The sequence below is a fragment of the Rhea pennata genome, chromosome 2, assembly GCF_028389875.1.
Source record: "Rhea pennata isolate bPtePen1 chromosome 2, bPtePen1.pri, whole genome shotgun sequence".
NCBI classification, from domain to species: Eukaryota; Metazoa; Chordata; class Aves; order Rheiformes; family Rheidae; genus Rhea; species Rhea pennata.
In genome coordinates this window covers 163,191,462-163,217,428 of record NC_084664.1, presented here as the reverse complement: position 1 = coordinate 163,217,428, position 25,967 = coordinate 163,191,462, and the positions used below count along the sequence as shown (strand labels likewise).

The following is a 25,967-nucleotide window of genomic DNA, read 5'->3' as shown; positions in this document are numbered from 1 at the left end:
CACCGCCTCCCTTTGCCCGGTGGTGGCGGAGCGGAGCGGAGGCGCCCGCGGCCTGCCCGGCCCCAGCCCCAGCGCTGCCGGTGAGTGCGGCCGCCCCGGCCGGGCTCGGCTCCGTCCCATCCCGTCCCGTCCCGTCCCGTCCCTGCCCAGGCCTCGGGAGGGGCGTTGGGGGCGGCCACGCTTGTCTGTGGGGTCCCTTCCTCCACTCGCAGGCCTCGTGTGGGGGGGTGTTGTGTTCCGCCCCTTCTCCCCTCACAGCTCCAGGAAGGGAGTTGTGGCCCCTCATTTTCCGTGGGGTCCCTTCTCAGCCCTCACGGCCGTGGGGAGGGGGTTGTGCCTGCCCTCTCCCCCCATTACCCATGGGGGTCACTTCTCCTCTCACAGCCCTGGGAAGGGGATTGTTGGGATCCCCCCAATTTTTTGTGGTGTCCCACTCCCCCTCAGAGCCCTGGGGGCAGAGGTGTAGGGTGTCCATTCTCCATGGGATCTCCTTTCCCCCCTCAGAGGCCCGGGGGGGGGGGGTGTAGTGGTCATTCCTGTCATAATCTCAGAGGTCCCTTTTCCAAGTGCTGGGAAATAGATTGTGGGACAGCCTCTCCCCACTGATCTGTGGGGTCCCTTCCTCCGCCATAGGCCCAAGAAAAGAGGTTGTGGGGTGACGCTTGTCATCTGTGAGGACTTTTTCCTCTTCTAGGCCTAGGGAAGGGGTGTTATGGGATGGTTTCCCTCTCAGAGGCCTAAGTTAGTGGTTGTGGGGGCACCACATTCATTACTTCTGACTTATCTCCTGTGGCTTTAATGACTGGTTCCTGCCCTGTTGAGGTGAGCAGACACTAGGAGGGCTCCCTAGGCAAAGTGCCTTTGCACAGATTGGGGGATCAGCTACTGGGTTGCAGGACTGCCCCTTGCAAGTCTGGGGGATGCAGCCCCTGCCCTGGTGGGGAGAGGAGCTCAGGCAGTCTCACCCTGCCTGCAGCGGCTCAGGGTACCTAGACAGGCTGCTCCTCTGCCCGTTGCTCACCTTGGCAAGGGTTTCCTGCCTGGTCACCTGCTGCAGCTGGTGTAAAGGGAAACCTGAGCTGCTTCTCTGTGCTGAGGCAGAGCAGCTGGCAGCCCTCCATATTTGGGAAATGGCTTCACCCAGCTCTGACCTGGTGATTTTAGCTGCTGCTCCAAACTTGGTTCGGAGCTGGGAGCCCTGCAGCGTTGAGCCTCTTGTACCTTCATGGCCTTGCTCTGTAGGATGCTGTTAAGGAACAAACGTTTGGGAAAGATTGTGCTCTGTCAAGGTGCTGCCAGTGCATGTGCTGAAGATGCTGCACCCTTTTGCTGGCTGCCCCCAAGGGGAAAAATCACTGCTGCCCTGGCCTCCCTCTCAGGCTGGAGTGTAGAGGTGCCCTGCTCCACTTTCTGTGGCAGGGCTGGAAGCTGTGTCCCTCCCCAGCTCTGCCTGCATTCCCTTCATCGCTCTCTACCCTCTTCCAGTACGTGGACTCTGCTTGTCCCGTGTTGTGCCCTTCGCATGTTGACATTCTCACCCCTCTGCAACTTCAACTGTTCCTTAGAGAGCTTGTCCTGCTCTTAAGACTCTTTTGTGTGTGTGTGTATGTGTGTTTCAGTGACAGCTCATTCAGGAAGTTTCTGTTTCAAAACTATTTGGAGAATGGGTAGAACTGAGGTGGAGTGGTTATGCAGAGGTTGCTAATGTGCTTTTTGTGGGTTTGAAGAATTGCAGAGATAAGAGTTGTGGAGGCTGCTGAGGTCTGTCATTCTTTCCCCCTGCCACTCCCAGTGTTCACCAAAATCAATATGGTTTTGCCCTTTCATATCTAGATCTTTGATGTTTTAGAATTGATCATAATCTGTTCAAAAAGCCAATTGTGTTCGTTATGGAGAAGAAAATACTTTGCTTGGCTGGATAGCTGTAATTCTTTCCTCTCCTTTTTTAGGTGCGTGCTCTTCTTCCTGACTTTGCAGGTATGCATTTTTTTCTCTCTTCACCCAATCTGTTCTGCTGCTTCTCAACTGCTATTTGCTTTTTTTTTTCCTGTTGTGAAGGTGACTGATTTCCTCTCTTCCCCTACTGCTGATTCCTCTGTCCTTGATTCTCTTCATTAACAGTCCACAGCGTAGTTACTGGGGCGAAGTGTTAAGCTTTTAGGTGATCAGGGTTGGGTGATGGTGTCATTTTCCTGGCTAAAAGGCTTGGTGTGCAGCTTCATATTGCAGCTAAGGTGATCTGCTGAGGCTCTTGCTTTTGTGAAGACTGCAGTAGCAGCAACTTTGGGAAGAGGAAGAGAAGCGCTTCACTAGGACAGCAGTATAGATGTCCCTGGGTGAGAGTGGTATATCCCAGGTGCTGGGCTGTGGGAGCAGGGAGGAACAGATTGGAGCCGCTGGACCTTCTTGCTTTCTTCTTTATTATGTCTCTGACATCGCTTGGATCCCAGTGTGCTGTCACTCTTTTCTGGATTTCCATTTGCTGCTGTTTGTTTTTGGCTGCTGCTGGGATGAGAATTCAGGAGCTTCTGATGAGGAGGGTAGTGTGACATGTGATATGACAGAAGTACTAAATATATAATCATTTTGGCCTTGTCCAAGTCAACTGGGCCAAGCTATGTAAACAAATGTGCAGAATGGAGGATTGGGGCAGAGCTTTGAGCAGTGAGAACCCTCCAGTGCTGGACTGGGCGAAGAGGGGCTGGTTGCTGTTTGGGCCTGCAGAGAAATCGCTACTTCTCTGCTTACCTAGTGGGGTTCATCCCTGTGCTGCGTCTGCAGGGTCTGTGTGGAGTCGAGCCAGGTATCCCACGGCAAGCTACGCCATCCTCGGTCATCCCATTCTCGCAGCGCCACCTGACACCCTTTTTGGTGTTGTCTTTCATCCTCAGAATAAAACTGTGACTGTAATCTTGCACCTTTGGCTGTGTGTTGCATAAACCAGCTGTCACTTCTCTCCAGAAATCCCTGATGGATGAGATGGGCTGTTTTTGCTCAACCAAAGAAATTTCTGAAAGCTTTTGGAGGTTGTAGTAGGAGATGGCTTAAGCTAAATTGAATTGTAAAATTATTTCCTGGAGAGCTTTTTTGAAACCATAGCACTCTGATTTGCTCTTCCTTGTTGGGATCTGACAGGTCAATCTGACACACAGCTGAGATTAAAATCAGGGTCTAGTTTCAGTGTAAGAAGTTGTGTAAGATCTGCTACAATTTCTTTTGTGACTTTAGGAGGCTGCAGCAAATGTTTGTTACAGTGTGACTTCAAAAAAAGAGCAGATACATTTCTCCTGGGTAGAGAAACCTACAAAATAAATGTAACTCTTGGACAGAAGAGAAAAAATGGCTTTTATTAAACCAATAAATGGAATTGACTTAGCTTTCTTTTTTTTTTTTCTTTGGCTGCAGCCTTTAGAATAATGTGTTGTATACTTGGTATTTAGTGACTTCTTGAAAAGTAACCAGATTTAAGGGGATAATGCAGCCAAATAACCTAAATCCAAAGCTTATTTTGGATTTACAGAGCAACAATAGAAATAGTTTCATTGCCTATTTTTAACTTCTTGCATATCCGTGCAGCTCTGGAAATTAGGCATAGGTTTGTTCTGGCTGAAATCCCCAGGAAGTGGGGACAAGCAAGAACCAAAGCCAAAGCTGTTCAGCTATGGATATGATTAAAAATTGTTCTGTTGGATCTTTTGTAAGCTCTTTAATGCTTTATAGGAAGCCTGAACATTGGCAGTATTTCAGTATTTGGCACTGAGCAGTAATAATAGCATTTGTCTTTCCAATGACTTATGCTTTGCAAAATACCTGATGCTTTGTCTGTACAATCACTGGAAAAATTGTTGCTTGTCATATTTCATAAGCCACTTCTGTTCAGTGGGTATACGAAAGCCAATCTTCAGTGTAGGTATTAAAAGTTCTTATTACATTTTTTTCTAGTCAGATTTTTATTTAGCATTTTTCTATAGTGCTTGCTGCCACTGTCTAAAAGTGTTGGTTCATCTTAATATTAAATACTAGTTAAATGAAAAACTGCTTTACTTGTGGAAAAAGGCAGCTGGGGAAGCTGGTAAGTATATTCTTCACAGTTAATTTGAGTGAAATTCATGACAAACTGCTAGTGTGGTTGAGTATGACAGTAATGATGTGACCTTGCTCTGCTTTTTCAGTACAGACCAGTTGGTTTCCAATTTCATTCTAGCAGTGGTCTGTTTCTGTGCTGTAATTTTTGCCAGGGGAGAATGGTCATAAAACAACGACGTGTTCTTTTTTAATTGTAAAACTTCATATTCAAGGAGGTGAAATGGGCAGTTAAGAATACTATGTGGAAAGCATTGAAACAACTGTTTGGGTTGTTGTGTGAGATGAGAAATTGTAGTTGCCTCAGACCAGGTTGCAAGCAGTGTGAGCCTATGATGCAAAGTGCTTAAAAAGTCCAAGCTTAAGCAGCTTCAATTTCTTCCAAACCTTAAGAGGTAAATTTGTCCCTTCTGCTTTGGCAGATCAGGTATCCTCTTTCCAGTCACCATACTGTGTGTTTTTGGCAAACTTCTCTGAAGTGAGACTGTGAACTCATGTCTGATCTGAAGTAAATTTGTATGCTGGGAGAACTGGTGATATTCAGACCTGGTATTAGTGGTCTGCAGCTCAGATCTTATTAGACTGTTTCCACCAGCTAAAGTGGTGGTTTGTATAATTTAAATATTACTATATGCTTTTTCTGGAAAACTTATTAACGCAGATTAGAAATGGTGCATCTTTTTTTCAATTCTTGCTCATGTTTGTAAACTTTAATTCATTGGAAATCTCAATCTTTTGTGTTTGAACTTAATGAACTCATTAAAACAAACAGGTACTGCAAATATCTTAGACTTATTTTTGGAAAATGGTATGTCACTTGTGACTGATTCCCTTTTGGAGGAATTGCCCATGTAATAATCCTAGAAAAGGCAACATTTAAATTCCTTTGAGCCAAGCTTTCGTATGGCTTTAGTACTTTATTTCTGACTCGTATAAATTATTGTATAGATTGCTATTTTATAGTAGAAATAACTGCAATCATGTGAGTTTATTATTTGATATTGCAGTTGTTACTTAAAAGAATTCTGAAAATGGTATTTGCTGTTGGCGCTTAGTTACCTCAGTCCAGGGGCTCCAAAACTTTACTCTTGCACTTTCTGAAAGCAGCTGTGAGTAACTTAAAGTATTCATATGGCAGGTTGGGGGACTCTACAACTGGTTCCCCATTATGTTGGATAAATTCTCTCTTATGTTGGGTGTTTTTGCTTTGGTCTATTTGTGTTGCTCATTCTTTAAGAATAAAGGTAACTGGGTGTCTGATGTTGGCTGATAAGGACAGTAGTTTTGGAGAGTTAACCAGCTGCAAGTTTAATTCAAAGTATTTTTATGTATTTTGGGGGAAGTTAACTGTACAATAATACATTTGGCTGTTTTTGATCTGTGTCCTTGTTGACCAGTTGCTGCTGCATCTCTAGAACTTGAAGCATTTTCCTAACTCTATCTTTTTTCTTAATGCTCTCATAGGAACTAAAAAAGTAAGTACTTTCTAGTTGTCCTATGCTTTTTGCTCTTTCTGGAAAATCAATGGAATGTAGGCATAGTTTTTATTGGCTTTTCTTATGAAGAGGTTATTGCTCATTTTTCTGATATTTGCTGGAAGTAAGTGCACTGTTACAGGTTTATTTGCTAATATATTAGCTATGTCTCACTTTGGTTCAAAACAGTTCTTTGGTTTAACTGCAAATCCCCAGTACAAAGCTCGTAATGCTGCAGGTCTTCCATAGAGCACCCTGCCCTAGAGATTAGTGATGTCGTTGCTGCAATGTTAGTGCTTCAGGACTTGGGAGAAGCTGTCAGTTATTATCTCTTAAGGCAAAAATTTTAGATCTGTTTGTCAAGTGGATGTGCCCTTTCTATAGGCTATTTTAATGGTGGTAGTGCAGGTTAAATATTTAAAGGTGCTGCAGTTTGAGCAGTATTGAGTCATGTCCTGATTTCTTGTTGCACTCACTAGAGTTATGCTCCTTCCTTTCTGAGAAAGTGTAAACTATAACCTCTTAAACTCTGTATGCATCTGCATGGGTTTAATGAGGTATTCTTGATGAAGTACCTCCTTGAAGGCTTTGTCTGCTTTTTAACCTACATTTTCTCCTTGAGATAACTCAAATTAATGTGAATCTAAAGCCAAACAGAACATGCTAAGCAGATGCAATAATCTGATGTTGTTTGAGTCCTTATTGATCTAAGTAAAATAAAAACTCAAATGTGTTGCCTTCACTCTTTTGTCTGTCCTACCTATATGTAGGTATGTGTTTTGCTTTCCCTGTGGGTTTTGTTCTTTTAGATTAGCATACTAGATCTAGATGAGCATTATTTTAAATGTGTACATTGCAACACAGCATCATTTTCAACAGCACTTCCTGCAAGATAATCTCTTTAATTTCCATCATTTTATCCTTTGCCAATCTTCCAAATTACTGACATGCAGGCGTTGCTCTTTCAAGCATGGTCTCCTCTTAACATTATTATCCAAGAATCCTGTTTAAATAGGTGTATCTTCTGTAAAGATTATTATTTAAAGAGATGCCATTTTTACTTAAGACTATAAAAATATCTAAACTGTTTGTTCAGCAGCTGAGACTGTTAGTGTGAGACTGCCTTGATGTTTCTTTTTTTTTTTCTTAATAGCAAGACTGTATTGTTATACTGCAAAATAATTTGTGTAGTTTCTTTGGTGGCATTGAAATGTGCTTGTCTTCTGTGTGCATGACTCATATGTGATGTCATTTTCCACTGCTTGGCCGTAATGTCACAGAAGCTGTAATAGAGCTTATCCCAGTGAGCAAGCCCATGTTGCTGCTTGCTTGTCACATCGCTCATGAACTTGCAACACATGCGCTTACAGTTGTGGGGGGGTTTTGACTTCGACAGTAAGAAGTAGAGTTCATCTTTATTGAAGTACTGGTTGTTTTTTAGTTTTCTGTAGTAAAAAATCTTATTGCTACATAACTAGCCTAGGATGCACTAGAAGTGTAATGTAAAATTAAGACTTGAAAAATCTATATTATAAACATTTTTAGCTGTATTCCGGTGTCCTCAGCAGGAGCAGTTTCAGAGCTCCAATAAAGATCTGCTTTTGCTTTGCCTAGTGATTTTTATAAAATATATATACACAGTGGGTATATATACAGTGTGTGTATATATAGGCTGGTAGATGTATAGTATAGTGTATATATATGCATATAGTGTGTGTATATGTGGTATTACATTGCTTTAATATTTTAAACTATGACAATCCTCTAAATAGAGTAAAAATTTTAAAATGGCAGAAGTGTTCCCGTGACAATCGTTTATCCTTTTTTGTCAGTCAAGCTCTGTAACTGAGGCTTGTAAAATCTTCCAGAAATAGTTGCAACTGTAAGCCATCAGTTCAAGACTGAGGGATATTTCAGCTGCACCTGAATTTTATATGGCAACCTATCACAGATTTATCTGTGGTTATGAAACTGCAGCTGTCAGTAGCTAAAGGGGGAGGCTGACTTACAAGTACTTAGTTTCAGATCTTTTTTCTTTTTTACTTCAGAAGAGTCTATCATGTCTTGGCATGAACAGTATATTTGAGCAGTACAGTAAATTCTGTACTTGAAGATACTTCCTAAACCATTTCCAGTAATCTAGACGTACTGGAAGCTCCCCCCACTCCAGTAAATATGATTGGGCCTGGATAGCCCGAAGAGGATACAATATTTACTTCATTTGAGTAGAAGGTGTTTCAGTAGGCTGAATTAATCATGAGATCTCCTTCAGCTCTTGGCATTATTCCAGCTGACAACAACTGGAGTTTTAAACCAAAATCCAGTATTAGTTTTTAAATCAGCTCCCTCTGCTGGCTTTCTAGTAGCAAAATGCAAATCCATGTACTGTATAATCAATGACCTCTAAAGATACTCATGAATCAAGGCATTTTTTTTTAGCATGCCTTCCCAAATCAGTGCCTAGTTGAGTGCCTGAGTGCCCTGAACTGGTAATTCAGGGCTAATCTGCTAACTTGAAAAATATCTTCTATGTACCAGGGCTTTGAACAAAACCTTAGTGATCTTGTCCTGACAATTGTCTTCAAAAGTGAAATTTGAAGCATCATTAGTAAGTGCCTTTATTTTTAAAGAGTGTTATATAATACTGTAGGAGGTAGATGTCAGAACAGAAGTGTTTTAGGAGGAAGCTGATTTTTGACTTCAGAAATCAGACATGTTTGCAGACAGTATGATTTCTTTGAGTTAAACTTTATAATACAAAATAGAAATATAGAAATTGAATTAAATGCTTAGGTTCTATAATGTAAATAACGGCATGATGGCTTTTGATACCTTTGTACTACTTAAGAAATTACTGAAGTCTGATGCATGCCCTTGCTTTATTTAGTTTTCTTGCAACTACATTGTTGTGCTTATCTTTTAATGCTGCCACTTTTTGGAAGATGAAGACAAGGAAGCTTCCCTGCCCAGTAGAAAAAGTGTGGGTAGACAAGCACAAATATGATGAAGCAGAGAGACTCCACTATGAAAGAGAAGCTATGCTAGCTGCCGCAGCCCCTGAGGAATGCCAGGAGTTAGAGGCTGTGAATGGAGTCTGCAATGATGACTCTGCTGAAAGTGAATGCAAGGGAGACCTGAAAAGAGGAAGAAATGGAAAGAAACAGAGGAAAAGGAAGCGTTCTCCAAAACCCAAAAATGTGGTCTCCAAGGTAGACTTTATTCTGACGGGCTTATTAGCTGATCATGTGTGGTTTGACAAGCCTTTTTATGATCTTGCTGAGAATGTGTACAGGAAAAACATAGTGGATTGTCAGAACCAAGAGGCTCTTGAGACTGAACTAACTGTTGAGCAGTCTGCTTTAGTGTCCAGGTCAGAGGTTGTCCAAGAAGTTTCTAAGCCAAGGATGTTTTCAGCAACCCTGTCCTGTTCCCATGGTAGCCTGGCTGCGTGTCATCATATTGTTCAGGATGTTTGGGTCAACAAGTTTGACTTTGATAAAGCCGAGAAGGTGTTCATCGAAAAATCTCAGTTCTTTGTTCCTCCACATGTCCTAACCATTCCATCTGTGTGGTCAAATGTTGGTAATGTTGGACTGAGAACACCAGATGAAGGCTATGTTACAGCCTTGCCTACTCCCGCTACACCAAGCTTAGCTCTGGATGTTGTAGCTCATCCTGATGCTTCCTTCATTACTAATTTGCCTGACTCTGTACACCAGACAGTAAATGGTAAGCCACAGATTTCAAGCTTGCAGGCCCTCATGTCAGAGGTGTGGCTAGAGAAACCTCTCTATGATGATGCTGAGAAGAGCTTCTATGAGAACATGTTTGATGGGCACCCGCCAGGCAAAGCCACACTGCAGAAGTATGCCTGCCCTGAAGCCTTGAAGAGGGACCACAAAGACAGGAGGAGTCACAGTGCTGGGAAGCAAATGAACATCAAGCATATGGAGATCACCTGCACTCTGCTTCCCAGTGATGCTAATCATGTTCCACCTACTTGCTACTTTCTGCATATGGACAGTGAATCAGTCTGGCTTAACAAGTCAGTGTATGACAGTGCTGAGGCACGATACTATGCATTGGAGGCTCAGAAAATCTCAAGAACAGGAGAGAGCGTGATGGTGCCGAAATCCACAGTAGTAAAACCTTCTCAACCATCTTCTTATGCTTCAAGTGTACCTGCTCTGGAAACTAAGTAGGAGAAGTTTATTCTGGGGTAACACTTCCACATGCAAAATTGCTGGGTTAGGATTGAGCTGAAAGAATTTGCATGTGTAGAAGACGGGCATCCTTTGCATCTGCAGGGCTAAACATGTGCATGCTGCTGTAGGGAGAAGGTGCTTTTGAGCCATGAGCCTGTTTGTAGGCAGGGTAATTAGGGGGAGACTCCAGCAAGGAGCATCTCTCTCGTGATGAATGCTCCTGGCTTAAAATATCCCAATGAAATGTGTCACCAGAGAGGTTAAACACTTAAAGTGAGAGCTGGGAGTTGAGGTAGGGTTTCACCGTCTAGACATGGGGGACTTTGGGGCAAAGCCCTTTTCCATGTTGCTATTAGATCTAAAAAGCTGTAGAAGTGAAAAGTTGGAGGGGACAATTATATGGTTTCTGCAGGTCTACTAGGATGACAGAGGATGTTGTGTTTCAGCTTCGAGTGCTTGAAGTGTGCTTCTTTGCTTGGTATTTCTATTAAAACTGCCACAGTGTTCTTCAGAGAAACAGTTATCCCCAGTTCTCCAGGAGAACTCAGTGCACAGCAGGCTGGCCATTAAATTCCCTGCAAGAGGTGATGGTATTTTAGTGTTGCTGCCAATACCCAGCTTGCTGAAGAGGCTTGGGGACAGTGGAAATGCTGTTTAGAGCAGCAGTCTGGTTGGAGCAGGGGCTTTATTTGCTTTTGACTGGGGAAAGGTTGCCTTACTAACCTGTTAGACCATTCTGTCTGGAAGCTGGTGTTAAATTTAGGGCATGTTGGAAAGGCTGGCTGAATTACTGCTAATTTGATGTGCATATATTGTGGCTGGGTAGAAGAACGCATTCAAAAACTGTAGATGACCTTTGTAATTGTAACTTGTGTAGTTATAAACCGGACAAATACCTGCTTAGGACAGAAACATCTGAAGGCTTCCTTTTTAAGCCTTCGGAGAGGTGCGGTATGATAAAGTGCTTTCTCTGTTAGATACGTGCTTTTATGCACTACTGGCTGGACCCTGAAGTCTGAGTTGAGGGCTGTAATGCCTCAGGAGCTTGTCTGAAGGTCGCTGTTTAGATGTTGTTTTGCAGTGTTAAGGTAGAGGCTGTTTTATCTGCAGAAAAGGCTCTTGAAGCATGAGCTCTCACTTTGACCCTGTTGGTCCTTAAGTTTGTTAAGATTTGTTGGAAAAGGTTGATGTGAAATGATGTAGGTTAGGAGAGGGGGTTACAGTCAAGCTTTAGAGTGCGCATGCCTTTTGTCGTGTCTTAATTGAAGTAGTTTTCAGTTGGCAAAAACTAGATATTTGGTCATGTTTTTGATGGTCTCTAGGAAAGTCCATATGTTGTTACAGAATGTGGTACATATTTGTCTGTAACTGGGATTCTGTATTAAACTGGGTGCTTGTGTTGGGTGGCAGCTCAAAGTTTTCTTGTTGAGTGTCAGGAATGGCTTGAGTTTGGACGACATGTTGGAGAGTGGCCTCTGGTCTCTTCTGAATTGGTAGGTGAGGAAGGTGGAAGCGTGTTTTACTGAGCACTTGTCAACTTGCATGGAAATGTTTTCCTGGAGAACCACAGGGCCAGCAGTGTTTTGAGCTGACAAGGAAGAGGTTTGCGAGTTGATGTTAGTTGCTGTCTGCATGTCGTGTGGTAGAACCTGGTATGTGGTGCAGCTTCGTTGTGATGCTCAGTCCCTGCTCTTACCCTTTTCTCAGTCTAACTTCTGGTCTGTGACTGTCCTCTGGCTTTAAAATAATGGGCACATCCTCTTTTACTGTTGCAGTGGCCTCATTGTTCGCCTTCTAGTTGTGAAATTAAACCACCTTTGGAAGCTGCTGCATGGAAAAAAAATAACTTAAACCTTTTTCACAGCAATATTAAAATACTTTATGCTGTTCCTTCCTATCATAGTGATAGGTGTCTGTCTCTTGCAAATGTGGCACTGCTGATAATTTTAATTTCTAAACAATTGTGGCAACTTCCAAAAGGGCATGTATGTAGTTATCTGTGGTGCTGTTGTAAATTGTCTGTGCATCTGGGTTCAGGAGGCTGATTGCTGTTGGTGCTAGGCAAAATGCTCTACTGGGCCACTTATTACAGGAGGATTTGGTAGTGCACCTTGTGAAGCATTGTGTTACCAGGATAGAGACACATGTACTAGCATTCGCTAAGAGCCAACAGTTGATGTCAAAACTGTTCAGATTCGTATTCAAGGAAGACTGAAATTGGTTTAAATTTGTGAGCAATAGTGTCCGGAGCTCCCTGTTGTACACTGAGTGCTCCCTTGCTGACATGCTGTAGTGTGGCATGTGTGCTGTTTGGAGCTGTGTGTTCTTCAGTCTTTGGTTTTGCTTTGGCCAGATACCTTAAGAATTAAAAAAAAAAATGTTATTTGCCTCTTGCTTGTCTCATACACAGGACATCTTTCTCATCAGCAGACTCAAATGTGTCTAATATGATCTAGAAAATCCGATTCCAGGTGGCATTTTTGTGGAAGTAGGTACAGATCAGCTAATGTATTCTGTCCCCACTGGGTAGTCTGTTACTAAAAGCAGGTCAGGCCAGGCAGATGGGAGGGTGATTAGAACGCCCTTCTTTCTTAATAGGATCCCATTTATTTAAAGCTTTCCACCAGAAGGGAAACTGCTGAGTGCAGAGTTGCAGGTACAGCTCAATGGGAGAAGGAAATGCTGTTCTGACAAGCTCATTGCAAGCTACTCACCTTAAATACTTCTAGGAACTCACTTTGTTTCTTCCTCTCTGCAGAAAAATGGCAGTCGACTTCCTTTTGCATGAGAAGATCTGGTTTGAGAAATTCAAGTACGATGATGCTGAGAGAAGATACTATGAGCAGATGAATGGGCCAGTTAGCAGTTCTTCACAGCAACAGGTAATGTTTGTTTTCAGGTGTGACTGGTTTAGCAGTGTGCTGCAGCTTAAACATTTAGTACAGAGAGGAAGCAAAAGAAGGACCCTATCAGCCTCAACATGTATTTCTGTATTATTTCCACTTTGGGTGCTGCTTTTTCCAAGTTTGAGAGTCTTTGCTTGGGGCTCTCCAAGCTTATGCCATGGCTTGTCTTTGGAATTACCATCTTCTGTGGGCCATGAAGAATTTTCTAGCATGACCAGTGTGTGGTGGAAGAGTAAGGGGTTGATACTGGGAGATCAGATGCCCTTATCTGAGATGTAGCAGAGCTGAAGAAACAGAGAAACAACAGGTGAACTACTGTATAGGGTGCAACAATTGCTCTTTTCAGGCTGCTTTTGACAAGGTGTGGATTCTGTATGTGATCCAGTGGAGATGTAATTTCAGCTGCATGCCCTGAGAGCTGCAGTTTTATTGACAGGGGTGGGTGGTATGGTAGGCTAAGAACTGACCTATACCCATTCAAACAAGGGGTTTTGCTCAGGTTTGGAGCAACTAAGTTTTTCTTGGCAAGGGATATACTGGGGATCAAATGCTTGATGTTTGTGTAGGGGTACCATGACTCCAAAGAGATCAGGGATTATATTCTCTTTGTACCCCCTGCAACATGAAGCGTGCTCCTGTGGAAGATTCTTCATCGGAGTAATGATGAGTGTGGGGGGGCAGGAGGAAGGGAGGCACAGTGCAGTTGTAGCCCATCTGAGCTAAAGTAGTTCACACTTAACTCTCAGCCCCAAATTATTACTACTTAAAGCACAGAGATGCTGTAACCTCCTCCTGAAATGTAAAGAACTGTTAACTGTGTATGCTTTTGATTATATAGAAAGCTGCTTAGTGTTTTAAATGGCTGCCTTGCAAGTGGCAAATGTTTAAAGGGAAGCTTGTTGCTTAAGTAGCAGCTTCTAGGCATGTCTTGCTCCATTCCCGCTGCCCGTGCTAGTGTAGTGGTAGTACGGCCCCTAGGACACTTGCAATAAAAGTTAGAGGCTGTAGATAAGCGTTTAAAGCAGATGCTAAAGAGCAAATCTCTACAATGCTCTTAGAAGAATGATTAGACTATTTCATGTCACATAAGGAGCTTTCAATGAAGAAAAATTGCATGCGAGAAGTGGTGTGAAGGCTCTTTTGGAGGTTTATTGCACACTTCTCTGCTAAGAAAAAAGATCCACACTCCATAAAACCTGCCTCCAACCTGGAAGTGGATATTTACCTGAATATATCAGTTGTTGCTCTTGGACAGGCCATATGGCATGGACTTTGGGGCTTCTGCTTAATTTCCAGTGGATGGTTTCATGTCTTTGATCTTGTTCATGTGCTTTCAGTCTAGGAGAGGTGAGAAGTGATTGGAGCATGGAAACTGAGTTTATGCCTTAGGAAGGGAATCTTCCAAATCCAGACTAAGGCAGAACAGTGGGGACCTGGAAAAAAAAAACTTGTGCTGCTGTGCCCTGAGTCACACCTTATTGGGTAGAAGACTTCAGTTACCAGGGCTATCAATTTTCGCCTGAGTAAATTACAGGTAATATTAAGAAAAGATAAGAGCTGCCTAATGAGATTGCTAAGGATGTGTTGCAATGATTCTAACCCCTTGCCTGACTGGCAGCTCTCCATACTGTTCAGGATAGTAGTGAGGAGAAGTGGACACATGGTGTGATGTGACCAAGGATTGTAATCCATGCTATTTGATTTAGAACTGATCCTTCTTGCAGCTAATTTTGCAGTACTTGCTGAATTATTGGAAGAAAAAATAATCAAAAAACCCCCAGCTTTCCCCTTTTTTAACTTCCCTGACCAATTTCGCATGTTTCATATTTTTTTAAAAAAGTCTTGGTTCTTTCTGCACTGTTTGCAGGAGAACGGAGCCAGCACGATCCTACGCGACATTGCCAGAGCCAGGGAGAATATCCAGAAATCGCTGGCCGGAGTGAGTACCCAAGCTCTCTCACCAGCTGGCTACCCGCAATCATTTTTAGCTGTGGTGCATCTCACAGAACTCCACTGTGACCACTTCATAGATTTTGTGGCTTCTTATTTTTAAGTTAGAGGAGATGACCAAGGTGTGCAGTGCTGTGTACCACCAGCATAGCTCCATCTGATCAAGAGCACCCTTACTACCAGAGTGCATGCTGCTTACTTGCTTGCCAGACTGTAGTGCCTTCTAAAATAACTGGATTTGGGTTTAAATTCTTCAACTATTCATTTTCTTTTTCTCCTAGTGAAATTTGTTCCCACAAGTCTTTTATACAAGAAGTAACAAGTTACTGCTAAAATAACCTTGCTGAGTAGCAAAGTACTGAGCTGCCAGCATGGGTATGTTTGTCTGTTGGGGTACACTAAGCTGCCACCTTCTCTTTCCTATTTTGCTTTCAGTTAGGGTATGTGCAAAAAAATGGTATCTTCCATCTGCTGCATCTAGGGAATTCAGCTTGGCTACTAGCTTTCACTCTAGACCATCCCATAAAGGTTTGGTAACGTCTTTTCTAGAGATGTTTTGGTGCTGATATGTAAATGAGCCATCAGAGAGCTCTATTATAACTATTTTTTCAAGAGGAAATAAGTCTTAAACCCATAAATGAGGTTTTATTGGTTCCATGGATGAGGAAAAACCAGCCACAAAATGCAGCTCATGTGCCTTGATTTCTTACCTCTTTAATGGGACTACTACATACTTGCACATATTTTCCATTTGAGGATGTCTGTCCTTTACCTGTAGTGATTTGGCCTCACAACTCCCTCTTGGGGTGGATAACACTATGCGTTTCTAGATCAATATGAAACAGAATTAGCCTTTCTTGACAGGAATATCTCATATTTCTCCATTCTTAACACAAGGATGCATATAGCTGGGATGCATACAGAGGAATTAATCTGATTGCTTTCCCCATGGTCTCACTGTGCCAGTTGAATTTGATGCCACGAAGGCAAATTTTACATCTTTGGAATAACTGCAGCTGCTTATGTGAGTGATCCAATATAGTCAGTGCAGAACTGGAAGCTTGGAAATGGATGCAGGAACAGCAGGGCCAGTTTGAAGAAAGGCTGGTGGGAAAGGATTAGATCTGCTTTGGTTGGTTGCATTGGTCCTGAACACAGCTCAAACATTAGAATTGGTGGAGTTACAACAGCTTATTATTAAAAAAAAATCTGTTGAGGAAGAAGATATGTGAAGTAAAGTTTTCTAATGTTGGTTTCTGGTCTTTAGCATCAGTATTTCAGCTGACGGCTTGGGGAAAGTAGGGAAAATTTTCCTGAGCTAGCCAGCATAAGTTCAGATCTTCCATAACCTGTTTGAGCTTTTAGTAAAAATCATCAGCCCTTTTTTGAGACTTTCAGCTTGGACTTAAGGAAGACAAGTAAGTGGGGAAATAAGCCATTGTCTCAGACAGATTTTGAGAACTTTTTGTATGTAAAATGTTAAAGGACTTTGAAATGACCTCGTTGAACAGAGCAAAATCTTAAAATCAGAGCAAAATGTGGTGTCAGCTGCTTTCTCTAAGACCTGCCCACCTCTAGCCTCTCTGTTCCTGGAGAAGTAAAGAAGGGGCAGGAAACCTGAATACAGGTTACCAGGCAGTGCTGCTGGTCTGCCCCGAAGGCATATTCTCATCTTGGTGGATGGTCTATGGTTTACCAGACAAGCTCCAGACTAGGGTATTTCTTGTACTGGCCTATGACTCCTGCTGTTCAAAAGCTCTGTCAGGTGAGAAACATGCAAGTTTGGGTCAGCCAAAATTGGGAGGGATGTTAGCAAAGCACCAGGCAACTGCCAGAACAGAAATTTGAGGATATAAAGTTCCTTGCATCCCTGCTTTTCTGGTATGTTGTAGTGCTTTTCTGGAGGTTAATTTTGTTAGCAGAAATTCTCCTGTTCAGTGTTCCTTTCCTATGAGGAAAACTCAGCATGCTTGAGAAATTGAGGTCAGGACTGAGCTGAAGGACCTCAAAATTTGCATAATCTAGGATGTTCACCAAAGTGAGTTTGGACTCTAGTGATGGCTTGAAGGAAAAGCAGGATGTACTGCACTGGGAAAAAAAATTAATCTGCATTGCTGTTAGGGACACTCAAATAACTTAGCCAACCTATACCTGCCATTCTATTCCCAAGTATGCCATTGCTTGGATGAGCAGAGCACAAGGTAACAGTGGCCTCTTCCTCGTACTCTTTACTGTCTTGTAATCCCATTTTACTGTTTTTGCCTTACCCTGTTTTATACAGTATCCCAGAGATCTTATCTTTTCAGTTTTTCAGATTATCACATCTCTGCCATGAAGTGGTAAAACACAGGAGGATCTTCTGTGTTGATGGGTGGATTAGAAAGACTGAGCTGTTGAGAAACATGTCTTTAACAGTAGCTTTCGTAGCTTTGATTTCTGAAGGATTGTTATTAATCTTGGACAGCTCTGACATGGAACAGGCTTGATTTTTTAGAATACATTTAAACTTCATTTTGATGTCTCAAAACAATTTATCCTGCAGGTTCTGCAGAATAATTCTGGAGCATATTTTTCTAGCCAGAATTTAGTCTTTTCCTTCCACTTAAACATGCAGAAGTAGGAATCGAAGATGAAGCTAGTGAAAAGTTGGCTCTTGTAAGATGGGGAGATAGAAGACTTCTGCTTCTTGCTTTCTGTGAAGTTCAGCCAAGGTCTGTTTCAGATGTGCTTCAGTTGGGGGGTGTTTTGAAATGTGTGATAGGGTATTAGAAGTACTGTTGAAGTAGTGATTTGTATCTCCCAAGGGAGAGTACGAAACTCCCTGATGCCAGAAACATTTGTTTGCACATACCTTTCATCCTGCTTTGCATGGTCATCTCTGCTTTAAACAATCGCGCCAGTTTACATCTTCTAGATCACTAATGCTTTCCTACATATAAAGTTTTTAACTTCTGTAGTACTGCAGCTGGCGGCGTTGAGACTACAGATGGTGAGAGATCTCCCAGATGGGGAATGGAGGCCTGGAAAGGATTGACTTGCCTGAGATCATAAAGCAAGTCCAACAGAGCTAGCGACTGAACTTCTATTTTCTAAAGCCTTGTCTGAGGCTACAAAAAAGGGCTGACATTGGGCAGACCACTGGTGTAGGAGCCTGAAGCTGTTATTCCTGCTCTGCCCTAGCTCCCTCTCTGCCCTAGCTCCCTCTGTTAGAGAGCTTCTGTATTTGTGCATTTTCTGTGTGTGTGGATTTCAAACAAGAAAAGCTCCCCCAAAAGCTATGTGTGCACATCTGATCCTGCACAAGAGTTCGGAGGCCATGTTCAGAAACGCATCTGTGTGCAGGTAATGGTCACTCATTCTGCAGAAAACTGGTCAGAATCCCTCCTGTTGGTCTTGAGTGGATGAAAGCCTCTTCCAGTTCTTGAGCATCATCTCCCTGCAGGTCATTTAAGCATCTGAGCATGGCCAAACGTTCCATGTTTCCAGAGCTCTAGTACACTGACCTGAGGGGAGGGATGTTGCACATCTGCATGCATGAAATGGAGTTAATTTTTGTATGGAGCCATGAGTGCCCTACAAACTTTGTATTGGAGAATGTACGCATTCTCCTATCTGTAACAAAGTGTGTAAAATCCCACATAACGCTCTTCAACGGATTAGGTCAAGTTAAAGGAAAGGATCAATGCCTCTGGATACTTCATGCAGGGAAGGAAGCACCAGCTCTCCAGCTATGTCAGTTCATTAGGCCTGACATAGTAAGGAGCTCTTTGCTGTAGCTGTCCAGACAGATTTATCATTCAGTCTGATATGGAGAAGTGCAACTTCTGCCATTTTTTATTTCTTCAGTAGTCAGTGCTCCTGTCTGATTCTTAAGACATGTTTTAGGAAGTCAAACTTAACATTTGGCTTTCTCCCATTTAAAAGTCCCAGGGATTTAATTTGCCTGACTGATTGAACTTGTATAGTTCTTGTATGGCTCCAGGCTTGTTGAGTACTTCTATGCAGAATATTTTGAAAGGGTTGTAGTGCTAGTCAGTACATCACTGAAGTGGGATCAACATAAAAACTATGACTTAAGCTTTTTTTTAAGGAAGGTTTTAGCACCATAAGACTGCAGGAAGTAACTGAAGAAGTAGAACTCACCTTTGGGGATTTTGAATTAATGTGCTTGATAAAATTCACAAACACTTGTATTGAACTTCCTCTTGCACAGTTGGTTCAGAAGAAAAAACTCTTGCACGTGGGAAGGAACAGATGTTAGGTAATGTGCACGTTATGGTGACCATCTCTCTCTGAAAGCTTGAACTATCCCAAGGGCAAGCCCTCAGTCTCATAAAGACTACTTTAACAGAATGATTTGACTATCTCCCAGAGCTGGAAACTTTGTGCCTTGCACTCCTATACCTTACTTCAGGGCGATTACAGGTTCCTAAAGAACAGTCAGCCCTGCTTGTCAGAACTTCTCATCTCATTTGCTTCATCTTAGGACAGGCCACACTCTTTTCTCCCTAGCGAGTGATGGCTGTGTTCAGCCTACCCCTGCCAAGGGGTTGCCTAGGAATAGAAATAATCTCTCAATTCCCTTGGGTGTTTGTTTAAATGTCGCACTCTGCCTTGCCTGCCAGCACCACAAGCCCCCTCTGAGTTGTAAACTTCCCTTTTAAATAGACATGAAAAACAGCACAGAGGAACAAGCAGGATCCTAGTTTAGTAGTATAATAGGAAATATGAACCCTCTACTAATGCAGCAACTTAGCATGTACAAGGACTGCTGTTGCTGAAGCGTTTTGTCCACTTGCACAACACTAAACTGCTTACATGAATTTTGGGTGCATTCACCCCATAACTGCACCCAGGTTGTGAATAAATCCTGCTGTGTGTGCAGCAGTGACCTGCAGCCAAGAAGTCCTTCTGGAGGTGAAACAACTCCCCGCAGAGTCACTGAGCTGTCTGCACTGCAGCTTCTCTAGCGCTTGCGTTACCTGCCTTCTTGCATACTGATGGGAGATGCATACTTCAATGCTCCGTTGGGAGAGCTGACTCTCCCCTGGGCTCTGTTACCTGTATTTGCAACTTCACTGCTGCCCCTCCTGAAGACTTCAGATAAGGCGGCAAGGGAGTAATTTATTTGTGCATTGCAGAGCTCTGCAGTTGCTTTGTGCAATTCCCTGGGTTATGTATGCTATACAAACAGCAACTGATGGCAGTATACAGTTAGATTTTTTTTTTTACCTCAGGATTTTTATACTACTGAAAAATAGTTTGTTATAGTAACAAAATATCTTATTTCTATGTCCTTCCTTGTTTAGATAGCTTCATGTAGAGCATTCAAAGCCCTCTCATCTTAATATCGCAAGCCATACCTACACTCTTTTCTGGAAGATGTCAGATTCTTTCTCTTCAGACTTGTCACCTAAATAACGTTACCACACAAGGCTGGCAGGTTCATTTTGAGCTAAAGACATCCTGCCAAGCTGTTCAAGTTCTTGCTTTGATTGCAGGGAGGAGCAGCGCTGACCTATCTGGTGTGAGACCCCAGGATGTCAGCTGACAAGTGTAAGCGTAGACAGTACCATCTCCACTTGTTTTTTTTTCATCTTTGAGGTATTTCATTAGTGACTGTGAGGCCAGCAAGACTTTATATGGCTTCTTTAATATTATTGACGGGGAAGAGAAATTTGGGGGCAGACTGAGCTCAGCAGCAAATGGTTTGCTAAGCTTGTGAGACAGGGTTTAGAAAGCAAGCTGTCCTGCAGCACTGAATAGGCTTAGCTGTGTTGCAGCATCTTCAGCATCAGCAGTTGTGTGCAGGCTGGCCAGAATTGCAAGCACAAGTGTGGAGCCTGTGGAAATGCTGCTGCGTTTAGCTTGGAAATGTGACTAGGGCTTCAAACTGCCAGATGTCTGAAGTGCTTTGCTTAGCTGAGCCAGCAGGCCTTTTGTGTGTGTGTGTGTGTTGGGGGGGGGGTGATGATGACGATGTGACTCTATATTCCTCTTTGCAGGTATAATAGCTCCTGATTTTAAGCAGAAAAAGAAAAAGTTTGGGGGGAAGGAGGTGTATGGATGAATATGACTATTGTGAGAATTCAGACTTTTCCTTAAATTGACTCAGATCTTGGCCCTGATGATGCAGCTAGAACAGGGAAAGGTCAGGTAATGGGTTTTTCTGAAGTTTAAATTTAGTCTGGTGCACAAGACTAGAGATGGCCTGATGTGATGGATCCGCCATTGCTTAGCAGTCTGTCCTTGGTGGTGGTGGAGACGTGTGGATGGAAACCCACCTTTGGCTGTCATCGGGTTGCTCAGTGCAGGCTGGTTGTTGTTCTGTTCCTCTCTAGGAAAGATGCTTTAGTGGCAGCTGGGGGCTTATTCAGAGTCTTAGTAGCTTTGCATGTGTCTGCAGATGAATGTTTTAGCTACTGACAGGACAGCTAGCTGAGACCTGCGGTGTGTGCTGCAGTGATGCATGTATCTACTGCACCTCTTATTTTACGGATGGCAAAATGGCTAAGGCCATGCTCTAGATATCTTTGTCTAGTTCTGCCACCCAGCTACCTGACCCTTCTGCAAGCACTGAGATACATAGCAAAAAGGTGGCAGAGTTCATGGATGACTTTATATGCAGCTTTGTTTGGAGTGTAGCTGGTGTGAAGCTGTTTCTCATTATTAACAGTCTCTCCTGCATGAGGATCTGCTTCTTGCTCTTGACTGCCTCCTTCAGCATGAGTGAAGTGCTTTTCTCTTTCATGTTGAACCAAACACATCCCCCAAACCTTTCGCCCTTTCCAGCAGAAGACAGTTCCGCATAGTAAAGAAGCTTCCTCTGCCCGTCACAAGAGGCAGTCAGGCCGCTCAACTGTAAGTCATCTGCGCACGGATGGAGCTGGTTGTGGTGGTTGAGAGGAAGCTGGAGGGCAGCCCTACATCTCACACAGAGAGGCACTTGCCCTTTGGCATGTGGTTCTAGCTCATGCTATGTAGTACATAGGCCTTTGGGTCTCCCAGCTTGGGGAGCAAGTCTGGGGACTGCAGATCGGCACTTGTATTCCTGAGCCTGTATCCACCTGCTTTTGACATATGGCCCCTGCTCCCTTTCAAGTAGGTGAAGGAAAAGGTCTCTTTGACCTTCCTTCCAGAAGCAGCAGGTGCTGCTTTCCTGTGTCCTGTAAACCCTGCTCTTCTAGGGTTCTCTCCCAGAACCCGCTTTCCATATACTCCATGTTCCCCATCTCTTCATTTTAAGTGATTGCCAGGATACTGTGAGCATGTCAAATGCAACTGAGAATCACGTTAATTATATGCAGGATGCACTTGACAGAACATAAATTATCTCTACTGTTGTATTCAGTTACACTGACACTTAAAGCTTGAAGGCCTGTGTTTTCTTTCCCTTTGCAGGATTGATTTATAGGTAAGGGCTTCCTTAAAAAAAAGCAGGTTTTGCTATTAAAATAAACCCTTTTGAAACTAGGTTGGTATAATTTCCCCCCTTAGTATGTATTAAAGTAGATTTCAGGGTTTTTTGAGAGGAATTAAAGACTGGAGCAGAGAAAATGGTAATTAGAAATTTAGGCCTCTCTAGCTTTCACGGTGACTTGCTGTGTGACATTAGGCAGGTCATTTCTGTGCTCTGTGCCTCAGTTTGTGAGAAGAGACCAGCTGCCCCCCTGAAGGGGCTTAGTGTGAAACTTTCAAAACCTTTTGCATGTTTAGTGGTAGTTCATGATCTGTGGCTGCAAAGAATGACTTCATCCTGTACTCGTCAGTGCCAGCTGAGATTCATGGGATGTTTCATGCTTCATTATATAGAGCTCTACATATAGTATATTCTTTTTCAAGGCTTTGGATGAAATGACCTTGTTCTTAGGTAGCTTTTAAAATCTCTTCCTCCCCCAAGGCTTGACGCTGCTTCGCTTCACTGAACATTGAGCTTTGGGAGTAGGTGAGCAGATTTGTTTCAGCTCGGTTTTCCTTGTTGCAGAGCACAAGCACAACCTCTTCTGGGCCTGCTGGTGATCAAAATGAACTCATTTCCAGAATTTCTCACCTGGAGGTAGAAAACCAAAACCTTCGCAGTGGTAAGTGGGGAGAATCTTTCAGCATGAAAGCAAATTTGGTGGGGTCCTGCTGCTGTGGAGCATCCACCTTACTGACCTTGTCTGTGGCCACATGAGCACATGCCAGTGTGTTTTGATCAGAGCTTTGCAGACTTTCCTCTGACCGGGACAGCTGGTATTTGCAAACCTTCTTTGAGCAAAAGCTCTCAAGGCCTGACTTGAGAGCTGATGCTGGAGCCTACAAGGTAAGTTTCCCTCTCCCTCTTCCCCTTCTTGCAGTTGTTGCAGATCTTCAGCTGGCCATCTTCAAATTGGAAAGCCGCCTGAATACTCTGGAAAAATCTACCTCCCATCAGCCTGCATCGATTCCACCAACCCAGGTGAGGATCAGCAGAGTGCTGTTCCTGAGTACTTCATATCAAAGTCCCAGGTTGCTTCAGAGGTCTTCTCTCTCTGTGCTGAGGACTGAGATGCTTGTGATTAGGATAAGTTTATTAGAGCTTTTTCAGCAGTTTTGGTGGCTGCCTTGTGATCTGTCCCAAACCAATATATGTGAGTCTTCAGACCTACATGAATGTAAGTATAGGCTCAGGATATCTAGAACACAAGAGTCTAAGCAGAAAAAGAGTTGGGAAACCTGTCTTTACAAGACTTAGCTGTACTGTCCCAGTATAGGTGTGTGCATATATCCCCAAAACTATATGTAGGATTGAGTGCTCCTCTATATTTGTTTGGGACTTGCATGAGTTCTCAAGTGCTGCTCTAATTTGTCTTGAGATTAATATTCTTTTCCCTTAATGCAAACTTCAATGTGTGCCACCCCATTAAAGAAAGTGGAACCATTCAGTGTTCCCTCCAAGAAAGTGGAGCTCCCATCTGCTTCAATTGCAAAGAAAGTTGAGCCAACTGCTGCAGAGGATGATGAGGACGATGACATCGACCTTTTCGGTAGTGATGATGAAGAGGAAGACCAAGAGGCTGCCAAAGTCCGAGAAGAGAGACTGCGTCAGTATGCAGAGAAGAAGGCCAAGAAACCGGGTCTAATTGCCAAGTCTTCTATCCTTCTGGATGTTAAGCCAGTGAGTAACCCTAAAGTAGGGGGAGTTTGTGAATGAGGTTGTTTGATTTGCAGCCTCCTGCAGCATGAGACACTTGCAGATCCAAGTTGTCTGGTGAAGCAAATGTGACTTGCAGATTTTTGAAAAAGGTTTGCAGCTAGATAGAATATTGCAGCGGGGATCTACAGTCTTTGTGCTGCTGCTGCCTCCTCTGAACTATGGCAAAAGCAGTGCAGGCTGCTATTTGATGGGTTCCCCTGACCAGGAGTAGCCCCTTTCTTTGAATCAGTTAAAGCAAAATCAGTCTAACATACCCTGAAGATGGGAATGAATTGGTTTTGGTTAAGCAGATTCTTACAGTAGAACAACCTCTGGGCTGCCTGGTGCTCTGCACAGAAGAGAAATGTCTTTGGTAATGATTCAACTTTCACATACATTTTAAAGCGAGTGCCCCAAAGTAGTTGTGTTGCTGCAGGAAGAATTTGCTTTGCTGCATATGAAGGGTTTGTAGATAGACTTGAAATACATGCTATGTAGCATTGCTGCAAAGTCATACTTAGTCTGGCTAACCCCACCAGCTAATTCATCTGCTAGTGAGAATGGCAGCCAAGAAAAGACAGCTTGAGTTAGTTGAAAAGTACTGAGAAGAGGCAGTGTTGAATTTTAGCTGCTAGTCAAACTAGAGACATGGGCACGTGTTAAATATATGAAAGCATGTTGACTAGCTCAGTTACCCTGTCTGATTTAGGGGTGCACCTTAATCTTTGTGTGATGGGAGGGTCGTCCACCGCCACTGTTTGCTGCATATGTGATTGCAGAGTCTTTAGTTGCTGGACATCTCTCAGGGCTAATGCTGATCTCTAGGAAAACACTGAAGTTCTAATTTCACGCCTTTGCAGTGGGATGATGAAACTGACATGACAAAGATGGAGGAGTGTGTCCGATCCATCCACATGGATGGGCTTGTGTGGGGAGCCTCCAAGCTGGTCCCAGTAGGCTATGGCATTAAGAAGCTCCAGATCCAGTGTGTAGTGGAAGATGACAAAGTGGGGACAGACATCCTGGAGGAAGAGATCACCAAGTTTGAAGACTACGTAAGTCTTTCAGTGAGCTGTAAATGCTGTATAATGCCTGCCCTAAAGGGTCATTTTTGACCAAGTAGGTTCACTTTTGCAGGCTTTGATATGTTTGGATCGTTAATAGGAACACGCATGGAATTCATGGTGTCTCTGCTTGCAGAGAGAGACTTACGCATGTTTTGGGGTTTTTAAGGTTGGCTAATACACTTTTATATCTTGCAGATATTTTGCAGAGCTGTTTTTCAGGCTGTGAGCCCTCTTACTGCTCATCCAGCCCATTGGCTTTTACCTTGGGGAACCACTGTTTTTTTGCAGTTAGGCTGGGCACCACCAAGGTAGAAAAATGATTGTTTACCCTTGGTGGTTGGGGCTAGAGGAAATGTCTCCAGCCCACCCTCCCTTCTTCTGTGGAAGTGGTAGCAGGAGCCTCAGCTCTGTGCCAGGCAGTATGCTGGTACAACAGTGCTTGCTGTCCCTCCACTTGGAGAGGGATGCAGCAGCCATGTGCCTGTTCTTAATTTTCTTTGCCTGCTCTTTTGCTTGCTTATATATACACATGATAAATTGGAAACTGCAGCTCTTTAATCTTACTGTGTTGTTATTTGAAATGACACAATTATCAGCTGGGGTTATCCTTTGCCCTGTGGGAAGAGAGGGGTGTGTTCAAGTCCCAAAAGCCCAAGCAGCTTGTGCACTAAGTAACAGTGAGATCATCTTGTGGAACAAGTTAGAAACTGTTTTAATCTGTATGTTCTTCATAGGTTGGACTGTCTAAATTCACACAGTAACTAGCACAGAGGAGTTTCCAGTTGTGACTGAGGCTACTGTGCTTATTAAATAGCAGTCCAAAATAGCACCTAAAAAGCTGCTAAACCACCTAAAAGGAGGCTCTTACTAGAGCAGGGAAGCTGCCCTAAGAGAAGTGGGCTCTGCTTGCTCTGTTTGAGCAGAAGCATGTGTGCTGTCAAGAAATCCCTGGTGTGAGTACTTCCTTCATTATGAATGTCTGAAAAGCACTTGGTGATCTCCAGCTGCTGCTCTTGTTCTGTTTCAGGTGCAGAGCGTTGACATTGCTGCTTTCAACAAGATCTAGAAGCAAACCTATATCCTCTCTGAAAGCATAATTAATAAAGGTCAAGATTGGGAGTGCA

General features: G+C 43.3%; 1 protein-coding gene across 5 annotated transcripts; it reads left to right on the top strand.

The window, feature by feature from the left end:
• On the top strand, window positions 1-25,967 carry EEF1D (eukaryotic translation elongation factor 1 delta). Of its 5 annotated transcripts, none has more exons than XM_062570715.1 (10): window positions 1-80; window positions 1,950-1,977; window positions 12,522-12,645; window positions 14,537-14,608; window positions 21,415-21,480; window positions 22,604-22,700; window positions 22,959-23,059; window positions 23,510-23,758; window positions 24,637-24,831; window positions 25,871-25,967. In XM_062570715.1, the coding sequence occupies exons 3-10, from the start codon at window positions 12,526-12,528 to the stop codon at window positions 25,907-25,909; spliced, it is 939 nt and encodes a 312-aa protein (XP_062426699.1). In that variant the 5' UTR covers window positions 1-80; window positions 1,950-1,977; window positions 12,522-12,525; the 3' UTR covers window positions 25,910-25,967. The 5 variants fall into 5 exon arrangements, with proteins under 5 accessions (XP_062426699.1, XP_062426697.1, XP_062426700.1 ...); XM_062570713.1 differs by having other exon boundaries at window positions 21,412-21,480; XM_062570716.1 differs by lacking the exon at window positions 21,415-21,480.

Excerpts from the sequence above, each read along its gene's own strand:
- EEF1D (XM_062570713.1), top strand. The coding sequence starts at position 12,526 with ATGGCAGTCGACTTCCTTTTGCATGAGAAGATCTGGTTTGAGAAATTC. Across the intron at positions 12,646-14,536 it reads GCAGTTCTTCACAGCAACAG|GAGAACGGAGCCAGCACGAT; the intron begins GTAATGTTTGTT and ends CACTGTTTGCAG. Across the intron at positions 24,832-25,870 it reads TCACCAAGTTTGAAGACTAC|GTGCAGAGCGTTGACATTGC; the intron begins GTAAGTCTTTCA and ends GTTCTGTTTCAG.